The sequence below is a fragment of the Lepisma saccharinum genome, chromosome 29, assembly GCF_977018435.1.
Source record: "Lepisma saccharinum chromosome 29, izLepSacc3.1, whole genome shotgun sequence".
Classification (NCBI taxonomy): Eukaryota; Metazoa; Arthropoda; class Insecta; order Zygentoma; family Lepismatidae; genus Lepisma; species Lepisma saccharinum.
Genome location: NC_139257.1, coordinates 34,859,786 through 34,881,782, shown reverse-complemented (window position 1 = coordinate 34,881,782; position 21,997 = coordinate 34,859,786). Strand labels below are relative to the sequence as shown.

The following is a 21,997-nucleotide window of genomic DNA, read 5'->3' as shown; positions in this document are numbered from 1 at the left end:
CCTAAATGAAAATTACTTTTTTGAGACATTTCAGTTGTTTGCTTCAGAATGGTACTGTACTGAAAAAAAAATGCATGGTGTTGCTTGCAAGCTATTGTCACCAACAGGCAACAGGACATTCAGAAATAGACAAGATTATACACACACATTAAAAAAAAAGGAGCAATTGAAGGTGACGGGAGTGTTCTCCGATTTATTTACTAGAGAATGTACTAACCAAATATGAATTATCAGAGGTTCTGATGTCCCGGTCACTGTTTGAAATTTGGATATTACGTGTGTAAGGTGTAATATATTGCTTTTCATAATGGCGATATTTCTCCGGAAAGAAGTGAGGAAGCCATGTTTTGTAACCAGGAAGGAGAGGAACATGTTGAGTGTGGATTTAAGTGTGGCAACACTGTATCCACTGTTGGATTGTAAACACTACAGACTTTGAAGGTAAGCTTAGTGTTATTTGAAGTATTTGCCAAACGTAACCTAACCTAACGTTACGTGAAATTTTCAAGTTACAGACGAGACCGGGAAATTCTAATGTCAGATTTGTGTTCAGGAGGCCTCACGTAGAAAGTATACAACATTTCAAACAAAATTATTTAATTTGTATTGCCTATACATTTTTCATTATTTCATGCATCCTCTGAACTCTTTTTAATTAATCTGAAACACAGTATATTTCACACCATCTGGATTGTTCGCATAATCAGCATACTTGTGTAGCTAATAATATTCTGACAATATCACATTTTAAATACTGTCCAGAATTTGAACATAACATAAACAACAGGGACAAATACACTAACGTATATGCTGTAAAGCGAATAATTACGTTTGTGAGCATTTTCTTAATTTGACCATGCTAAATCATGCTATCAAATTAAGCTACTATTTCACATTGCAACTTATTGTTTAGAAATACACAAATGCTTATTTTCCAATAGGCAGCATCCTACTCGTGTCTACTATCATGTTTACATTTTTTTTAAATGATTACTCATATTTTAAAGGTGCTCCCAACTTCTGAATGCTGATACCATTAATCAATAACTTATCAAAAAATGTTAAAACGTGGTTAAAACCTTCAATATCGAAGCATATTTATATTTCCCTTACGAAGATGGAATGGGCGATATTATGTATAGCTTTTCAAGTTATACAATGAATAATGGGTAAATGTTCATTAACTTTACAATCGTTTTTGAAGAAATTAATTCCAGTGTATGATACAGATAGTTTAACTTCCACTCTTGACTACCGCCTTCTAGAAAAAAATAATCCATTTACCGTCAGGCTACGATGAGGAGCAAAGACAAGTTGTGTTGCTTTTTTTACTCTTAATTTCAACTTATTCTTATGTCCTCACAATACAAGAGTAAAACTACATGTTTAATCTTAAAAATACGATACATAAATAGAATGACATTGGTATAACAGGGTTAACTCGGAACATCAGATGGGTGTCAAAATGTAAACAAACGCATCCCCTCCCTAAAGAATCTCAGTACAACATGATCAGCACTTACCTCTCTTATTTTTCCTGTCTTTCAATGATGCTCCATTAAATAGTGTTGAGAAATACAGAAGAAATAAAAGAAGAGCTACTCGTAACCACATCATCGTCTTCACGTGCGTCCCGCTTCTAGGGAACAAATGTGATTTGTGTGTTAGGAGACTGCAAAATGCGTGGGGAAGGGAAGAGATGATATTGAATTCCCATAATGCCATGCGAGAAACTACATGAAGGCTGTGCAGCGCTGGATTCCACAGGTTGGATGCAGACGATTTTCGGGCCTTGCAATGTTTACATTTCTCTCGAAAGCAGCAAAATTTCAAAATGAAATGTCAAAGAACTAGTACAGCAAAGAAATTCGGCCATCTATCTATTAATTTGTAACGAGCGAGGAGATAGATCGAATCAAGAATGTTGGTTTCCTGGCTGGAGCAAAATTAAGGTAGGTTTCAAATATGTGTATATATATTTTTTTTTTGTATAGTTTGTTCATTACCTGCTATAACGAATAGCTAATTATCTGCTCTGTATCGATTTAACGGAACTATGTGAGGCATCAACAGTGTAGGCAAGCGAGATTATAATCAATTGACTTGGCTGACGCTAAGCCATGGTTTCACAGAGATGTTATTGATTTGTCAGATTTCCAGATCAAGTTGATTACCAGAACAGGTGGTTTTATAGCTTGTGAAGCTTATTCAAAAGCAGTTTAGCGCCCCGTAGATTGAGAAAGACAGCACTTTCTCAATAGCAATAAAATAACGCTACTTAAAAGTTGTGTACAGTTTGTATTATGATTCGCATAATTAATTTCCTTTGCATTCTTTTTCTTCTTTATGGTGGCGCTGGGAGAAAAATATGTAAAAACTGGTAATAAGCCTTTTAAATGGAAAATAAAATAACTCAAATTATGATACAATTTAGAACTTATTGTTATTGATTTCCAGTTGTGGATACGATTAATCGTAAATTTACGTAGAAATGAAACAAGCAAAAGATTTGCTCGGGATTTTTCTGCAATTTGTATTCCTTCGGCGGGAGAGGAAGGAGACGAACCGAATGTACCTGTATTGAAATGTTTCCTTAATTAACGAGTAATTATAATGAGAGTTTTGAAGAAGACAAATATTAACATTACGCCTTACACGAAACAATATCATCAATGCCTTTACGTAACGTGGCTAGATTTCAGGGAAAATCCAGGGCACTCAGCATAAAGCCACGGAATAATTTTTCCAAACGGAGAAATATCCCCGTTTCCAAAGAAAATAGGCAAAAGTAATAAAAAATGCGAATATTTGATTCAAGTGTTGATTGATTGATTGGTTTTGTTAACTTTACTCCGCTTTTCTTCCACTTTTGACTAATCGCAAAGATGAGGATGTGTGATGATATGATGAAGAGAACTCATAAAGAACATTCATGTCCATGTCGGGATTCGAACAGCTTAAAGTCAGGTGAGAAGAAGGTAAATTGGAAATGACCAGAATGGAATTCAATTTCTAAAGGGTTCAGATTTTCAAAAACAATTTTCTGCAGTGGGACTTTGATCTTGTGCAGGTTAAATAGATGAATGAATGGGCGGATGTTTTTTTTCTGCATTTACTTGTACACCCCCTCCCCCGGTTCTGTTTCGTTATTTCTCAGTTTCTCTTTACCTTCCCATTTTCTCGCTTATTCTCCTTTCCCTCCCCTTCGGTTTGCCCTCCCCCCTGGGAAATTGATGTCGGTCTAAAATTATATATAAAAGTACTTTAAAACTTTAACCCGTGTCGTAGGCCAGGGCCTGCCTACCGACACTATCTCACACTACCACAGGGGTGCCCATCCTCGCCAAAATCGTCATGCACCCTCACCCCCCCCCCCAAATCATATCATTCGCGCCCTCAAACCATATTGTAATCCGCACAAAGTATTTAATTACGACCGTGTGTATACCGAAAGTAACTTTTTCTTAGCTTTACTGAACACTATACTTGATCTGCCCCTCCTCCCTAAACAGGGGTTCTCATCACTCAAGACCGCCCCTAAAATCGTTCATCATAATCGAGAAAATCGCTTGTCTTGTAATGCAGTTTTAGTATAAGAACTTCACATTCACCTCATTAAAGCGCCAAACACGCATCCTAGCAAAACAGTATTGCGAGCGAAACGAGCAAGAAAATTTTTACATACATTTTTCTTTGCAGGCTTTCAAGAATATTAATTTAATAGGATGCAAATACTTTCTTAGTCTTTTCCAGCTTCTCCTTTGGCACGTTCGGGGTCGAAAACGTATGGATACCATATCGCTAAATACAGTCTCCAAAATTTAATATTCGAACTCTCTCTCCTCCACTACAGAAATCCCTTTACACTGTCGCCCCCAAATTTCATTCAGTACTCCCCACCACATGCCAATTAAGGCCTAGTATGTAAAAGTTGGATATCTCTCCTCCCCACCTTCGATGACGCCCTTAAACACTTTCTTTTCTTCATTTAATGGATTAAATATGGCGCATTTAAGGTGTAAAATCTTTACATATATTTTGGAAAAATATATATTGAATTTATATTTTAAAAAATCCCCCCTCCCCCCCTTGTGGACACCCCTGCACTCTACCACATGCCTCAACAGGGGTGCACGATCATTCAGCCAGAGATACGGGGGACGTGTGGTCAGCACAATGATGCCCCAGTCGTCGTTGTACGTTTCCTTGACCGGGTAAAATTATACATGTCACACACATATAATTCCATTTCAGTCCCGGTAATGTAAGTTAATTGTCGGCTTGATGGCAGAGAGCATTAAGTGGTCTACTTCCAATCTCGCCACCAAAGTTCTCGAGTTCGAATCTAGCCTATACCGCGTTTGTTAGAACCTGTCCCGTTTCCTGCGCTAGCGATCGCTCGACAGTTTCGGTACCAATGAGAAACGAGGAAAAATTCGTCTGCTGGGCAGCGAGGAGCGAATGGAAGGCAGAAGAGAGGCGCTTACGTATGCGCTGTTGCCACGTTGCGATCTAACTCCCACGTTTTTTATAGGCATGGGTGTTCTTGCGTGTGTCTATCAATATCATGAGAGCCCTCATCAACGTCGCGATTAGCCTAAAGTGGAAGAAAACCGAAGTAGAGAAACAAAAACAAATTTGCGTTGATTATTGTAAGGCCTGATAGTTACAAGTGAAGTTTTTTTTCAATTTATGGCAATTTCTAAACGAAGTACTTTATTTCACTACATTTTGCGTCAGATATCGAATTTGGTACAAAACGTTCATAGTTTGCAACACTAAAACTCTGTTTAATTTGTAACTTTCACACGTTCTGAAGCACAGACTAGAAATGATGCTTATACTACTGCATTTGCTGCTGCTGCTGTTACTACTGCTAATGTATAATAATATATAGAAATAATAATAATAATAATTTAAAATACCGATAATGCAATAATTGTAAAAATGAACCCCCCTTGTGCATATGCCACTGGTCTGTATCACAATATTTTTGAGGGAAGGGGGTGTCCGACATCTTCGATTCAACCCCCCCTAGGAAAATTTCTGGCGACGCCCATGCGAAGGAAGCATTCAATAGAAAGAAAAATATTTTCTGTGGATCTATCAACACTGAGAAAAAGAGTAATAAAATGCTTTGTATGGAAAACTCAATATGCTGACCAAGGCAGAAATTTATTTTATTTTAAAACATATGTTTTTATGTTTTAAAATAAAATAAATTTCTGCCTTGGTCAGCATACTGAGTTTTTCATATCATGGAAACAAGGCTTAATGGTGTTATAATTTGTATGGAGTGTAGCTCTATATGGTGCGGAAACATGAACACTGAGAACAAGCGAGAAGAAGCGACTGGAAGGTCTAGATATGTGGTTGTGGAGACGAATGGAACGGGTGAAATGGACAGAAAAAGTGAGACAGTGCTAGAAAGGGTTGGGGAAAAGAGATCAATGCTGGACGTAATCATGAAGAGAAAAAGAAAATGGGACACTGGATAAGAAGAAACTGTATCCTAAGGGATGCTATTGAAGGAATGGCAAGGTGCGAAATCACTGCAGATCGGTGGGGGGGAAGGACCAGACAGACAGAGACACACACACACACTACACTTTATTATATATATATATATAACATTCAATATGTGTCAATTATTCAATAATCAAATTATATTATAATATATACAATATATTATACTGATTGTCCTTAATTTAAAATTCGATTGCAAATTGAAGATTTTGATGCACCAATAATGCTATGAACTGAACATCAACAATGATTAGCGTGACTAAGGGAGGAGGGGAAAACATTGAGACACATTAAAATTCACATCTAAATGCTATTGCGAGTTTTCTTAATATATTTATATACTTTGCGGTAGCTGACGAAAGGCGATGAGAAATCGAGAGGAAATAACAAGTCGGACTAATTCCAGTGTCCTTAGAGATGAGGCTCTTTATTGTCCGTTCTTTGTGAATGTTTTCGATATTATTCCAGTAAAGTGTATTTGACTCCCAAACTAATTGATTATGTTTGTTGTGTTAGATCAAATACTGCCCCCCCCGAAAAGTTTGGTGGTGGGGGATTTCAGGACAAGATCATTGGTGGGGGAGAATTCCCCCTGTCCCCCCGGGATTTCGCACCCTGAGGAATGGTCAAAGGAAAGAAACTCCAGGGTGATATGAAAATAAACGGGTCCTACGATGCTACAAAGCGAAAGGCTGAAGATCGAACTACATGGAGGTTGAAAGAACCTGCTCCTGGGCAGTAAACAACGAATGAATTTGTATTTTTCCTTACTTTATGCTAATCGTCACGATGATGATGAAAGATGTTTCCATTAAATTGATTTAAAAAAACACACACACACAAAAGACACTCATGCCTACGACGAGACTAACTCAGAACCTTGAGACTCTTTCGAACTCGACCGCTTGGTCATCGGTGTAGTTTGTTATTACTAGGGAACGGATTTTAAGGTGCACGACCTTTCCAAAATTATAGCTATTTTCATACCGATCGTTTTAGATATGTATTTTAGGACATAAAATCAAATAAAATGAACACACTTTGTTGCACCTTTTCGTGAGCTTATCACATTTATCCCCTTTTTGATGCTTCAGAACCTATTTCCTTCCTTTTCTTTCATGTTTTGTTAAAAGAATTGGATAGAAAAGTAAATGATTTTCACTCTGCTTGAGCAGCTACATAAAATCCTATAGTCTCATTTTGTAGAGCAGAACGAGAGCTATAAAATGGTATAATATAATCATTGCACCCCCAATAGTTCCCAAGATAATGTAGCAAAACCCGCGAGAGAAAAGACAAACTTCAACAAAACCTATTCAGCAGAACCACAGTTCTCTATGCGGTCCGCGCGCAACCACAGTTCTCTCTGCGGTCCGCGCGCATTATATACAGAAGGCGCAGAAAAAGTGAGCATCGAATAACTGCATTTTATCAGCACTTTTTTAGAACCTTTTTTTTTCCTCTCGCGACCGTAATTTTGCACCTTAAAAATATTTTCCCTAATTATTACTACCATATTACTTACCAAGTTCAGGCGTTTCCTCGCGAACCAAGTAATGCGATGTGTCCGATTCAGCGAAGCAGAATTCCCCCGCAGAACCATTTGGATCCAAAGGCCGAATGTCACAATCAGACAGAACGTTCTGTTTCTCTAGCTGACCTGGAAGAAGATTAGAATAACTGATGGTTTGTATGTACCCAGCATAATGTTTTATTATTGTTATTGTTGGCTAAAATGTTAATGTATAGGGGTGAGACGACACCGACGTATCGATATCGGTTGGAATCTGTTTACCGATACTTTCCCGCCATTTTGGTCTTTCGCGGGCTCCACAAAAATATCGCGCAACACTTTCGCGGAGGTGTAAAACATGGTAAGTAACATTTTGGTTATTTCTGAAGTCATTAAGAACAAAGGTTATTAGAAGCTACACTGTAGATAAATTGTTTTCGTGTTGTGTTTACCAATTTCAGAAGGCTTCACTGAGTCCAATGCAAATTGTATGACATGGCAATTTCACTCGAAAATTGAAGGATGGCACGTTTTTCTTTGTAACTCAAAAATGACCAAAATGTCACCATGTTTTACACCCAAGCCTGGAAATTATGAAAATTAGAAGCTTCTCTTTATTTTTGCACCAGTATTGTATGAAAAACCTTTTTTTATGACATAACATGCAGATTAATATTCTAATGTAATATTATATATTTTAAAGCAAGAATCTTGGTCAATGGATGTATATTAGAGTGGAATATTTACACACTATTGTTAATGAATATTTTGAATAACCTTTAATTATTACAATTTTCAAGTATCAGTTCAAAGTAGTATCGGCTTACCCCTAATAATGTACTGATAAATTTATTGCAAGTAAAACAGGCCCGTAGCAAGGGGTAGGCTGGGGGCTGAAGCCTAGGACTTCATGACAGAGGGCGCCAGTCAAAGCTTAAGAAATAATAATAATAATGAAGACAACAAAGTCAGAATATACGACGGAGAAATTTACACTTGGTAGAGATGAAGAGAGGAGTACAACTATGCAAGGTGTCGGTCGACCCTTGACCCTTGTTGGCGATTTTTGATTCATTGAAAGCAAGAAAAGTTAAAATTCTATTTATTTTCTTTCAAATTCTGAGATATCAGTCGGGTTTTATAAATATTTTGAAAATTTTACTTAGAATAATGTGTAGTGCACTCACATCACTTGGTACTCCAGCAGTTTGTTTCTATATACAGCATATTTGCAGAAGATACAATTAAACCCACAAGTGTACGCTGTATAAAACACATCTTATTACTAACTTCGTTGTATGGACACAGTTTATAACGATGTTGCTTTTTCAAGCAGAGTTGAATAGTGTTAAATTACAATTTTTCCTACTGAGAACGTACTGAACACTGTAGTATTTATATTAATTAATATTATTCTTAACCTTCTTTCTTCGTGAAATAATACTTTTGTCACAGTGTTAATGAAAGTTTTAAATCAATGGAACAGAAAATTTTATTTTTATGGTGTCGCAGACAATAAATTTGGTGAAATTCGCTAGAATCACTAAAAAAACCCTGAAATACTAAATTTACATTATTTACATTTTTTTATCAATTTATCCAATTTCAGACTATGATTAACGTTTTTGTTACAGGATATCTTACACAAAATGTATACATGGTTTTATGCATATTTTCCGGTATTATCGTACATGAGAACACGGGTTAATCAGCAAAGATTGAAGCAATTTTTATTGGAGCGATTCAAAAATGTCTGCTTTGGTTTCTGTAAAAAAAAAAATATGTAGAGCTGTGTCATTTGTCAAAAATTCGAGATAGGGACGGTCCACACCTAGGCACGCCAATGGAAAAATACTTGGGTATAGTGGGGACCCCTCCCCCCTCTTGATTCGCCCCTCGACTAAGGAGTAGATTTTCATTATTTACTTGCAGACGAACATCATTGTACAGTGGGATCCATGAGTATTACCGTGCAAATTGTCCATGACTATTTACATTAATTTTTCTCTTACATCCTATGTGTTTTTAAGCGATGAATTCTTATGTACGCTGGTGCAGAATTTGTCAAGCTTTTTGAAGCTCTTATGGGGTCAAATAAAGTGCACGAACATGGTGATGGACAATTTGCGTGGTAATATTCATGGATCCCACCGTAAGGCAGCGATGGAGCGTTTTCGCGCATAGCAGAATGGTTGGAAACGACACAAGCTAAAAAATTGTAACAGAAAGACAACGGAAAACTGTACTTTACCTGAAATGAAAGTGACAAACAGTAGCCAACGGAGCCACATTGCTGACACACGAAAGCATGCACGAGTTCCGAATGCTCAGGTAACACTGATTGTTGTGAGTGCCGCTGCCTTCAGCACCAGACGTAACGGTGCCTACCAGCTGGCGCGTATCACGTCTTGCAACGTCATGTCATGGCTCACGGTTACAGCCAGTGCTACGCCAACTGATAGCGAAATATAAGGAATACTGGGACAGTCGAATTGGGAACTGTGCTGCAATATAGAGCATGTTGTCAATAGAGCCGTAGCTAGGGTTGGGTTGGTGTTCCTTAAGTCCACTTTATGCACAGCAAGGCTAATCGGGACTGGATCTACAGTTTAAAGTGGGATCCGAACCTGGACCGGGCATCGAACCCGGGACCCTTTGATTACAAGGCGACGACGCCGTAGCTAAGGAGAGAGGGGAATTGTCGTAGGCAGTGGCGGCGATTGGGTGCCAAAACTGGGGGAGCAAGGACAGTTTACTTTCCATTGGTAGATAAGGTTTAGCATAGTTCTTAGGCAAAAAGTGGTGAGGGGGGAGGGGGTGAAAGTCGAATGTTGGTCGTTAATCTCAGTTCTTATTCTTATCTTTCTACCAACCTCAAAACTTGTTCTAATTGCAACTGAATTAATCGTCGACACTGGTCGTCGGCAAAAATGACCCTGCAAAAGCAACAAGATAAATATTTGGAAACAGTGGCGGCGATTGGGTTCCAAAACCGGGTGGGCAAGGTGCCAAAAGTGGGGGGGGGGGGGGGGCAAAGACATTATATTTCTCTTTGTATATAAGGTTTAGCATAGTGCGGGGTAAAAAGTGGCGAAAAGTGAAGGGGCAATTGCCCCCCCTTGCCGCCGCTGTTTGGAAATTAAACGCCGCGGTGCTCTGTGAAACAATTGGCGCCCAAATAGGGAGGAACAATTTGGGCACTTTTTCTCAGTTATGGAGATTTCACAGCGACGTGACACGAATTACTTGTGGATTTCACCAATCGAATGCAGGTTTGTGCGGCCTGTCATGCCGATATGGGCTGAAACATTGAGTTGATTGGCTCCTTCCCGGAGCTTTCAGACCGAAGCGGAAGGCGACAGGCGACACGCAGCTGTCAGACGAAGCGACAAGCGATACGGGTCTCATCAGTCCAAATCAAAACATTCACCGCGCATGCGCGAACAATGCACGATGTTGATAAAACGGTCCAGTCCGAGCGAGCAAGAGAAAACGACACGTGCAGCTTGTCGAGTAGCTTCGGTTTGGAAGGTTGCATTTATTTCTGATGGTTGATTTCCAGGTGTCTCTCGCGTCGTCGCCATGTAATCAAGAGGTCCCGGGTTCGATACCCGGTGGAGGCACATAGTGGTTCGGATCCCACTTTAAACTGTAGGTCCCGTCCCGATTAGCCTTGCTGTGCATAAAGTGGACTTAAAACACCAAATCAAATCAACCAACCAAGTGTCTCTTAGTCGCTTCGGTCTGAAATCTCCCTTAAGGAAGGAAACTTGCTGAATTCTCTCTCTCTGGGGGGGCACTATCTCTGTCTGATGACGTACTGGTAACGTCGTCGCCTTGTAATCAAGGTGTCCCGGGTTTGATACCCGGCAGATAGTGATTCAGACCCAACTTTAAACTGTAAGTCCACTCACGATTAGCATATAATGTCAATGAAGTGGACTTAAATCAACCTCCCCCCCCCCCCCGTAGGGTAGATATTGCCTATTGTCCATGGAAGTCTGTACCTATGATTCGCCGCAACCGAATTACGCACACTTTAGATCCAGGATCGCGCACAAATCTCACTGACCTGTTTTGCGCACAGATTTTGATCGAACGTTGCCACTTTGATAGCTTTAAAGTCTGTGCGCAAAACTGTTTTTTTCTTTAGACAAGAAGAGAGAGATAAATTAGAAATAAAATAGTAAATCTCTTAAGGATTAAATAAAAAATATTTTTGACCAGTAAATGTAGCAAGTCAAGATAGGTTAGGTTAGGCAAAACACAGCAAAAACAAGTGTAAGTTCACACACACACACACAAACACAACAGAAGTGAGAACATTTTACATCTGACAACATCGCCTTATTTTTATGTGCGCAATCCTGTACATTGTGACAGCTTGTCAACGGCTTATCAGATACCACTGACAAAACCGGAAAAGTGTGCGCAATCCGGCTGTAGCCCCTGTGATTGACTCAGGGGCTATCCGATGGCGTAGTGGTAACGTCGTCACCTTGTAGTCAAGGGATCCCGGTTTCGATACCCGGTGGAGGCGCATAGTGGTTCGGATCCCACTTTAAACTGTAGTCCCAGTCCCGATTAGCCTATCTGTACATAAAGTGGACTCAGAACAAACAAAAAAAAGCTATGATTGACCTTCCAGTACTGAAATTCGTCAAAGAGTACATTGTGGCGTGACCAACGTTCGCTGCCAAGAACATGATCGTAAGGTCACAGCCTGGAACGACAAGCCCTCCACGGATCCACCGCACTTCCCCCTTCAATGTCATCGCTTAATGATCGAGGAAGAACACGAAAAATGCATCAAGTGTGAAAAAACTGCAATGCTAACCAGCAATGCGAGAAGTTAAACTGTTTGGCGAGACTTGCATTTTCTGCGATAACCTGCCAATTAGTATTTTAGGTGGGGGTGTTCCGTTGCAGCAATTAAAACGGTGACAACAGCGACCATTGAACGTGGGAGGAGGGAAGCAACTCGAAAGAAGGTGCACTGGAGCTTAGGACGCAGTGCGTATGACGGGTATGCTTTTGGCACGCACTCTTTGGATCGTCGATGTTGCCAGAAATGTTTGTATACGGAACACGCCGTTGGATATAAATGATTGAATTAGCTTATTCAATGTCGCTTCTCTGCCATAATCGCGACGTAAAGGATGAGTGATGATATGATGAAATTGGAACCGAGATCCGCGCTACGACGCCAGGGGTCACGGGCAGGGCCGGATTAACCTATGGGCAACTGGGACAATTGCCCCGGGGGCCCCCACCAAAACAAACTTTTAACGAGCTGGCAATGCTTGTGAAAAATTACGTAAGAAGTTGTATTTTAAAAATAAAAAAGCCTTCAATATTGTCGTATGTCTACACTCTTCTGTATCCAATTGTAACACAGCTGTCAGTCGATCTGTTTGTAGATATCTGAAGCTCAGTATATTTTATACCATGGATTGATTTGGCTGTGATGTGGAAATAAGGCAAACTTATTCAAACAATCAATTCTCAGATACGATTAAGATAATAAATAATCCTACGAAGTACATAACTTTCTTTCGTTAATAACATCGTATTAGAACTGTGAGTTTTTCTAGGGGAAAAGATTGTGGAGATACTAGAGCTCTCTCTCGGTGCATCAGTGAACTACAGGACACCTTAACTTTAAGCTACACTTAGCTAAACTGTATATGTTGAAATGTTGCATGAAAATTTTGTGTAAATGTTGATACCTCTTGCTCTAGTTTTATGGGAAGTTCTAGGAAAGACATCAGTATTACAACTTTAGATGTACCTATCGCTCAGTAGATATGAGTACAAGGGCTTGAATGGAAGAGTTGGTTTGAAGCACACGAACAACAAACAGCCACATTTAGACGCAGAATTTTACTGCTGCTATAGCGCTACAATTTTCGCCCTGTAACTTTATATTATTAGTATTCTCCCTGCAAACCTATCTGCGATATGTTCGATTGTGAATGACTACTGATTCTAAAATCAGGTCTTCCATTTCAACTGCTGAAAATTGGTGGTTAACATATTGAGCTAATAAAGCTCCTAGTAAAAAATAATAAAAAATGGGGGCCCCCACAAAACATTTTGCCCAGGGGCCTCCACAAACCTTGATACGGCCCTGGTCACGGGTACGAATCCCGATCTGGGCATGGGTGCTCTTTATCACTTTCATCATATCATCACTCATCTTCATCTTCGCGATTAGCCAAAAGTGACAGAAAACGAAGGTCCGCTATTATTTGGGAGAAGTGGGTGTGTTGAAAATATATACATATAAACATCCCAATCCAAATATCTTTTTCTTTCATCACATGTGATACGTAGAACCAATATAAAATGCGAATGTAGAATCTACACCAGTGGCGTAGCGCAGTTCTCTGCCCCCCCTGCAAGTAAAATATTGGGGGCCCCCTTAGTGACAAAAAAAAATATGATGCCAGAGTGGGACGGACGTACTCGTACAATAAGTTAGCTAGTCCACAAAATTTCAATATGTAAGAAAATGAACTTATAAAATTACACAAAATAATGGGTAATTGCCCCTGGGCTCCACCTCCTACTGAGTTTGTGGCCCCCTTTGAAGTAAAACGTAATAGGTGTAGATAATATGGGAAATACATTTCAGCTCTTATTTCAATATGAAAAGGCTTGGCCCTTTCTTGAAAATATTTAGTGTGAAGTTAAATTTTAAATATCACGATGTTTATTGTGTAGTAATAAGTAGACCTCTGGTTTTTAGGTTCTAAAAAGTGCTTTTAGGTTCCTAAAATAGGCTCTAAAAATCCTAAAATAGGCTCTAAAAGTACTAAAATAGGCTCTAAAAATCCTAAAATAGGCTCTAAAAGTACTAAAATAGGCTATAAAAGTACTAAAATAGGCTCTAAAAATCCTAAAATAGGCTCTAAAAGTACTAAAATTGGCTCTAAAATCCTAAAATAGGCTCTAAAAGTACTAAAATAGGCTCTAAAAATCCTAAAATAGGCTCTAAAAGTACTAAAATAGGCTCTAAAAATCCTAAAATAGGCTCTAAAAATCCTAAAATAGGCTCTAAAAGTACTAAAATAGGCTCTAAAATCCTAAAATAGGCTCTAAAAGTACTAAAATAGGCTCTAAAAGTACTAAAATAGGCTCTAAAAATCCTAAAATAGACTCTAAAAGTACTAAAATAGGCTCTAAAATCCTAAAATAGGCTCTAAAAGTACTAAAATAGGCTCTAAAATCCTAAAATAGGCTCTAAAAGTACTAAAATAGGCTCTAAAAATCCTAAAATAGGCTCTAAAAGTACTAAAATAGGCTCTAAAATCCTAAAATAGGCTCTAAAAGTACTAAAATAGGCTCTAAAAATCCTAAAATAGGCTCTAAAAATCCTAAAATAGGCTCTAAAATCCTAAAATAGGCTCTAAAAGTACTAAAATAGGCTCTAAAAATCTTAAAATAGGCTCTAAAAGTACTAAAATAGGCTCTAAAAATCCTAAAATAGGCTCTAAAAATCCTAAAATAGGCTCTAAAAGTACTAAAATAGGTTCCAAAAGAAACTTAAAATGCTTCAAAATTCCTGAAAATCACTGATTTAGTACATCTTCAAAAACAAAATTTCAAGAGAACCGTAAGAAATTTTAATAGCTACATGTAACAACCAAATATTAATTTTCTAACCAAATTTTCATTTGCATACATACTTTTCAAAATTATCCAGAAATTATTGTAATCCTATATTTGTGTTGTTAGCAAAAGTTACTTGTTGATCTGAAGAATGAATTAAGTATATATGATTTGCTGCACAATACCAGGGTAGTCACTGGGAATTCCCTGAATTCCGGGAATTGTCCATGCTCCGGGAATTCTGCGTGATTTTTTTCTGCATAGACGTGAAAAATTGCAACTTTTATTAATCCAAATCTCATTGAATTTATACATATTTATAAATGGCCTGACGCTTTTCACAGTTTAGTTTTTATTTTTATCGAAGAAGAAAAGGAAAAGAAAGTTGCCTGGAAAATAAAGGGAGGGAAATTGACAGAAAATATGTTTCAAACACATTAGTCATTGTTTTCTTTGGTATCAAACCGAGTAAATGCCTCTGTGACATAAAAATCCTGAAAAACCTTAAAATATATATAAAAACCTTAAAAAAGGCTTGATTTAGGCGCATAAACCTAAAATAGGTTCAAGCAAGCAAAATAGGTTATTTTAGGCACTATAAAACTACATCAGTTGTTTCATTTTTTAATGAAACGCTGACGTAACTTGACATTTCTTATTTACCTGCAAAGGAAAAAATAGGTTAAAAACCTAAAATTCGAGGTCTAGTAATAAGACATCGGCTGGTTGAGCAACTTAATTTTTCTACTGGATTCATAACTGTAGACAATTGACAAACTACACTCTTTTTACGACAAACTGCGTAGCTCTAATGGTATGAGATTAGGGATATTTTCCTCCCGAGACCGATATGCCATCTGGTGGTACTTTCAGGAACTAGTCTAAGTAGGATACGTTGTGTTGAAGTCGTTTAAAGCATGGGGAATATGCGAGAGAGTAAAGTCTACTGTTCAGGTTTTTTTGTGCTCTAAATCGTTTTATGGGTCAGAACAAATGAAAAGTTTTCATGTATTTCCACCCCGTGGAATCAACAAAGAAATTTGTAAATAAATCGGGGGAAACGTAATTGATTGACAGAAGATTGGCATGGGGAATAACACTGTAATTCGGCAAGGAAATTACGAAGAATGCACGAGTCTATTCAATTTATTTTTCGAAAGATTGCCATGAAAGTAAAGTTTTAAATTGTACTTTATAAATAAAACTTTTCTTTTTCGAAAAGTCATGAAGCGTCTTACCCAATGCATTCATGTATTATGTATGTGTGAAATTTGGAACAGGTGCAAGTCGATTAAGAGAGAAGATGAAAATAGTTTGTAAATGAATTAATGTAAAATGTAACCAGAAAAAGAAAATGGAAACGCTAATGTTGATGCTTCATTCAGTACGATGTCCTTTTTCAGTGAGGATAGCCTGGTCATGAAATCGTGAATATTATCGAGAAAGAACTGCAACGATATGTTCGCAATTTTCTCCTGCCAGCTTTTCAAGTATAGGTCAATTTCAATTTCTTTATTTTCAAATAATTTCTGAGAATACCAGTTACAACATGAGGTGCAGATGATACAGCACTGCTTTGAAGAACCAGTGCTTATACATTAGTTTCGTCTGCGTTTTCCCTGTTATTTTTGCCTATCATAATTAAATGCTTCGTTCTCATCACAGCTTCACCTTCGTTAGAGTTCCTGGAATTCTGATCGCATTCGCAATATTTAAAAATATCGCGTAATTTAAACGTTTCTCCTCCATAGCAGCCATGACAACACACTGCTGTTTCGTACTTCTGCTGAATGTAAACAAAGAGTTATCCTACTCAGCGCGGCCATATTGGAAGCGACACTAGCGCTCAGGTGGTAATTTTAATCGCGAATACTTCACTGCTTATTATCGCAGACGTCGTCATATGATGTTACTGGGAACCAAATTTCTGTTTCCTTTCGTAAATCGATTGTATTATAAGCGACATTGTGTAATTTCTGCGATTATATAATACGTATTTCAGGAGCACACTGTGGGGCCCATACACCTCGGGGCTCCTCCGTGTTGCAGGGGCGGCCGCTACGCCACTGATCTACATTCATACAACCCCGGTAAGTTCGGAGTTCAGATAAAAACATACAGTTCTCTTGATGCAATATATGTACACCCAACGGCTAAAGAAATAGTGGGCAAATTGTCCATCACCATTTTCATTCAATCCTTTTCCCACAATGTGATGATCATGAATTGAAGTATAAAAAACGTTAATAGGCAGAGGGCAACATCTGCTTTGTATCAATATAAATCCATTCCTTAAAACAACAGTATTGGAAATAGTGATGGGCAATTTGCCGTTGACTGTACAATCGAAATTAACCCAATTAAAAGTCAATGAGTTATTTATATCGCAACTGCCCATGACTCCCCAATAGTTTAGCGGTAACGTCGCAGCCTTGTAACCAAGGGTTCCGCGTTCGATACCCGGTGGAGACACTTTAAACTGTAGGTTCAGTCCCGATTAGCCTATCTGTGCATAAAATGGACTCAACAACTCAAAAACTGTATATTCTATAAAGGTATGCCGAGGCGGTATATACACACATACTTGTGTATGTGTGCTCGCTACAATATTGATCAGTGATCAGTTCGTTTTACATCAAGTCGAGGCGCACCATTGCGTGTGAGATAACACATTTCGAACCGTATGTAAGAGGATTAGAGAATGTGGTGGCGCTAACAAGATTATTTTCCCACCCGACATAGAAACAGCGTTCCAATTCTAGTTCCAGGAAAACTTTGCAGGACAAAAGGATTGCGACGAAGTCACCGGGAAGAAAAGCCAGAGGAAGGTAATCTGTAATAATAGTACACATACACACAAAATATTAATTTCTAGTTATTATTGGTATCTGTACGTGGTATTTTTTACAATAATAATAGAATAACAGCATGCCATTATAATTTATTTTTTCACTGTTCGTAGTTGAATTTTAAAATATGCTGCAATATGGTAGAGTCGGCCATATTTTAGAATATAGTGCATAGTTATTCATGCTCTTGGGCCTTCTTTAAGAAAGCCACTGGGGCAAGAATTAATAACTTTTAACCCAGTCTTATACTAATTAATAAATTAAATGTTTTAAGATCTTATTTCAAAATGTGTAGCTTTATCTTGGTTTGATTCATATTTGTATTTGAAAGAAATAACTGGCTCCTGAGAAAAAAAGGGTTGATTGATTTGCTTTATTTTACTTAGCTTTTGGCTAATTTGCGAAGATGGGGATGAGTGATGAAATTGATGAATGGACACTCACAAACATCCATGCCCAGAGGATTCGACCCCGAGACCCCTGGCGTCGATGCGCCATGTTCTAACCACTCCTCCACGGGGGCCTGCTGAGAAAAAGGGACTGGTGATTGAATTATGTACTACTTGTTTTAACGATCTCTAAATATCCTTTAACATTAGGCTTCCAATACAATCAAATCAATAATTTTGTGAGTGTTCTGTAATAAATAGATGCCCAATCGGGGACTTGAATCCGGAAACGAGATTGATAGCTGACTAATTAACGTGCTTAACCCCATTGTGCTGCTGTAGTGCGGAGGCGTATATTTACGCTTTCTGTTTGTTTAAATTATTTTCGATTTACTGTGGCGTATATACGTAGTCACACAAACGTTTGGTGCGATGGCACAGGTGGAAGGAAATACACAGGGGGTAGGAAATGCACAGCGAGTAGGAAATGCAAAGGGAGTAGGAAATGCAAAGGGATGGGAAATGCACAGGGGGTAGCAAATGCACAGGGAGTATGAAATAGACAGGGGGGTAGGATATGCACAGGAGTGCGAAATGTACAGTAAGTAGGAAATGTACAAATTGATAAAATGTACAGGAAGTAGGAAATACACAGGGAGTAGGATATGCACGATATGCACAGGGGGTTGGAAATGCACAGGGAGTAGGAAATGCAAAGGGAATGGGAAATGCACATAATTTACATTTGTCGTGGAATATGAAAGCTTTGTATATATAAAAACTTTATAAAAGAAAAAGGCCTGCAAATATTGGTGTATAATTTCAATAAATGTTGTTCAACTGAATTTGACGAAAAATCCTACATTTTCCAGTAGCGACTTGTTCAACAAATTCCACATTTAAGGGGTGCGATTTTGATTCACGAAAAATGAGTGAAATTCGGGGGGAACCTTAGTGGTTCTCAGTACTAGAAATTGGAGAAAGAGAAGACAATCGAATAGCTAAAGTAATAAGAAAGAGTGTAGCATTGACGTGCTGTTTAAGAAACGAACACAGCCATCTTGTTCTGGTTCGAATGGAGATATGACAAGGGTGTTCAGAAACTAGAGCTGCATATGCATGTGATTTGTCTGAACCTGGCGTTTCAAAAATTAGTATGACTAATAATGACGATGAATCAATCATATCAGTTGATCACGATGACGTAAATGGGTCTTTTCTGTCACTTTTGACTAATCGCGAAGATGAAGATGAGTAATGATATGATGAAATTGATGATGTGACACTCACAAAGCCCATGCCCGGGCCGGGATTCGAGCTCGAGACCTCTGGTGTCGTAGTGCGCTGCTCTAACCACTCCGTCATGGAGGACGGCACTCCTTCCCTTCGAGCACTAGAGAGAGAGAGAGAGAGAGAGAGAGAGAGAGAGATTCTACACAGAGGGCAAACTTAAGGTTTGGTTTGGCTTCTTAAACAAGACGGTTATTTTACGTCAGGCGCTGGCGAAAATGAATAAGTTTGCCATGATGAAGAAGGAACACACACGCTAACATTCATCATAAGCTTAACCAGAACTTTTATAATTTGGTTTCATTGAACTTTGTTAGCTTCAGATATATCTTCGGTCACGCAGAGTGAATAAGAGCTCTTCCTCATTTTAATGGCGCTAATTATTTATTATACCTAATTGATATAATTAGTTGATTATTCGGTCGTGTACTTAGATTAATGAAGGAGCATGGAATCCCATCGTACGTCTGAAATATCTAAGTATAAGCCAAACATGAAGAGACACGACAGTATGCTAATTACTGAACAGTGTAAAACTTAAGGTAGAGTGATTTCCAAAGGTTGTTCACAAACTGTGTTTTGCGAGGTCGAAGTACAACTGGAAACAGTGGATTAAGATCGCAGGAGATTACCACTTTTCATATAGTTTTTTTTTTTTTGTATGAAAGCGTTCATTTATACTTTATACTTATCTTCAACTCAATCATTTGAAAAAACAACATATATTTTTAATATCACAAAGTTAACCATGCTTAGAACAAATGGTTTTTAACGTCGTTAATCGGGGAGATTTGCCACTAGAGTGCGCGTCAAATCTCCTGCATATGGCGATAGCCAATAGCAGCGCACTGCAGCGGTGCCATGTCGAAATCTAGCACAGAAAAGAGACAGCGTGGTTGAGCGAAACGCCTTGTCAAGGAGAGCACGGCAACGCCGCACGTCTGTGATTCGCTGGTGCTGTTCAGCCGTTCAAGGCCATATGCAGGAGGTTTGACGCGCACTTCAGGCTATGCTAGGATACAGCATAGGGGCCGCTAGTCCAGTGGGACCGCACAAAAATTAGACGCTGACGGGGCAGAAGTGACCTTCTACTATTGTGGAGTGGTTCGGATCCCACTTTAAACTGTAGATCTAGTCCCTATTAGACTATCTGTGCATAAACAAACCATCTACTATTAAAATTCGTTAATATTGTGATAATAGCAAAAGAAAACAACATGTGAAGTCCTTTTACTTGTTTCCTTCATGAAAGAAGGAGGAAGGAAGGAGTTTTTGATTTGATTTAGTTTATTTTACTTCGCGTTTTGTGCCTGTTGGCTAATTTGCGAAGATGGGGATGAGTGATGAAATGATGAAATTGATGAATGGACATTCACAAACAACCAAGCCCGACCGGGATTCGAACCCGGGATCCTTGGCGTCGCAGCGCGATGTGCTAACCACTCGGCCACAGGGTCGGGCTGGAAGGAAGGAGTTTCTAGCTTTTAAATAACTTATTGCATCATAAGTTCTTGCATCAAAAACGAAAATAAAGTTTAATGAATAATATTTAATCAGATATGTCTATATTTTAGAGTTTTCAAGTATTATGAATACAGATCGTGCAATTAGTGGAAGCAAAGTGCCATGATAACAAAACTGTTAATAATAATTATAATGTAGGCAGGGTCCAAAACAAAGGATAGCCTTTGGGCCCTCATTTTACAACCCCCCCCCCCCCCAACGTTAATACGAAACCAGCCGTTTGAAGGCAAACCCTAATCGCCGCCAATGCGATGAAGGGTGAAGGAAATACTTCCAGATAAACTTGCTTTGTTGTGTCGCCAGAACAACCGCGAAAGGGATTGAGCGCGAAAGTGAAATTTTCGCAGTTAATCCATTTCGTGGTTGTTCCTTTCGCGCTTATTCCGGTGTTCAATTTTGGTTTCCAGGTTAATCCGTTTCGCGCTTATTCATAGGCGGAGTTCTGGAGGGGCCAGGAGGAGCCTGGTCCCCCCAACTTAAAAAAGACTAAAAAATAACACATGATTAAGTTCAGTTCCTACATTTTTGGCACGAAGCCATACCGGAAATCTTGACGTTTGGCATGATGGCATGTGCGGTAACTGCGCCGCAATAGCGGGTCTTAGACGATTTGATTGATGTGTACAGTTTGAAGAAAGAAAAACGTAAAATGACTTTGTGTTGAGTCAACAGTTACTGCTGGGGCATCAAAACAACTTTTCAATTTAATTTTTCTAAAATTTCTGAAGCTTACTATTCTACCGTAACTTTTTAAAGTAATACGAGTATTGTATCAATAAAAAATTGAAGACTAAAATTGGTAAAAGCTGTAAGTGCCACAAGAATTCAAACACCGTTTTCCACGTTAAACTGTGAAATGTGCCATGCTTTATAATGTGGTAAACGTGAAAAGTGGCTGGTAGCCCTCTAAGTAGTTCAAAGGGCGCTGCACCCCAAAAGCAAAAGCTCAAACTCCGCCCATGATCCTGTGTTACGTTTCGCGATTGTGCTCTTTGTGCTTAGTCCGTTTCGAGCTTAATTCCTTAATTCCTCTCTCTCTCTCTTTTCATTCTTTCTCAACACCAGGGACGTCGTTAGGGAGGGGCACGGGGGGGCACTGGCCCCCCGAAACGTTCACGTGGCCCCGGCAAGCTGTTCTACATTTGCTGAAAATTTTACATTCATGACAAATATTGCGACATTTTGTGATTTTTCTTCATTTAGCCTCCACCAGGGTTGTCAAGGGTTCAGCAACCCATAAATTCAGGACCGGAACCTTTTTTCTCGCACAATATAAATTCGGTCCAAGTAGT

The 21,997-nt window shown here is 38.8% G+C and overlaps 2 protein-coding genes across 4 annotated transcripts in view; one reads left to right on the top strand and one right to left on the bottom strand.

Moving 5' to 3' along the window:
* Plod (procollagen lysyl hydroxylase) overlaps nt 1-9,354 on the bottom strand; it is a 170,721-nt gene extending 161,367 nt beyond the window's left edge. For 2 of the 3 annotated variants that reach the window (XM_083114530.1, XM_083114531.1), the window contains exons 1-2: nt 9,291-9,354; nt 7,052-7,186 (exon numbers count right to left, since the gene is read on the bottom strand). In XM_083114530.1, coding sequence (XP_082970656.1) covers nt 7,052-7,186; nt 9,291-9,330 — 175 coding nt within the window. In that variant the 5' untranslated portion in view covers nt 9,331-9,354. Of the gene's footprint in view, nt 1-1,523; nt 1,697-7,051; nt 7,187-9,290 lie in introns of those variants that run through there. The other variant, XM_083114532.1, reaches the window with a different exon arrangement.
* The window catches only part of Gbeta76C (guanine nucleotide-binding protein subunit beta-2), a 50,593-nt gene continuing 30,458 nt past the window's right edge, over nt 1,863-21,997 (top strand). Inside the window, exon 1 of the mRNA XM_083114533.1 lies at nt 1,863-1,952. The gene's annotated coding sequence lies outside the window, so the exon portion shown is untranslated. The remainder of the gene's footprint in view (nt 1,953-21,997) is intronic.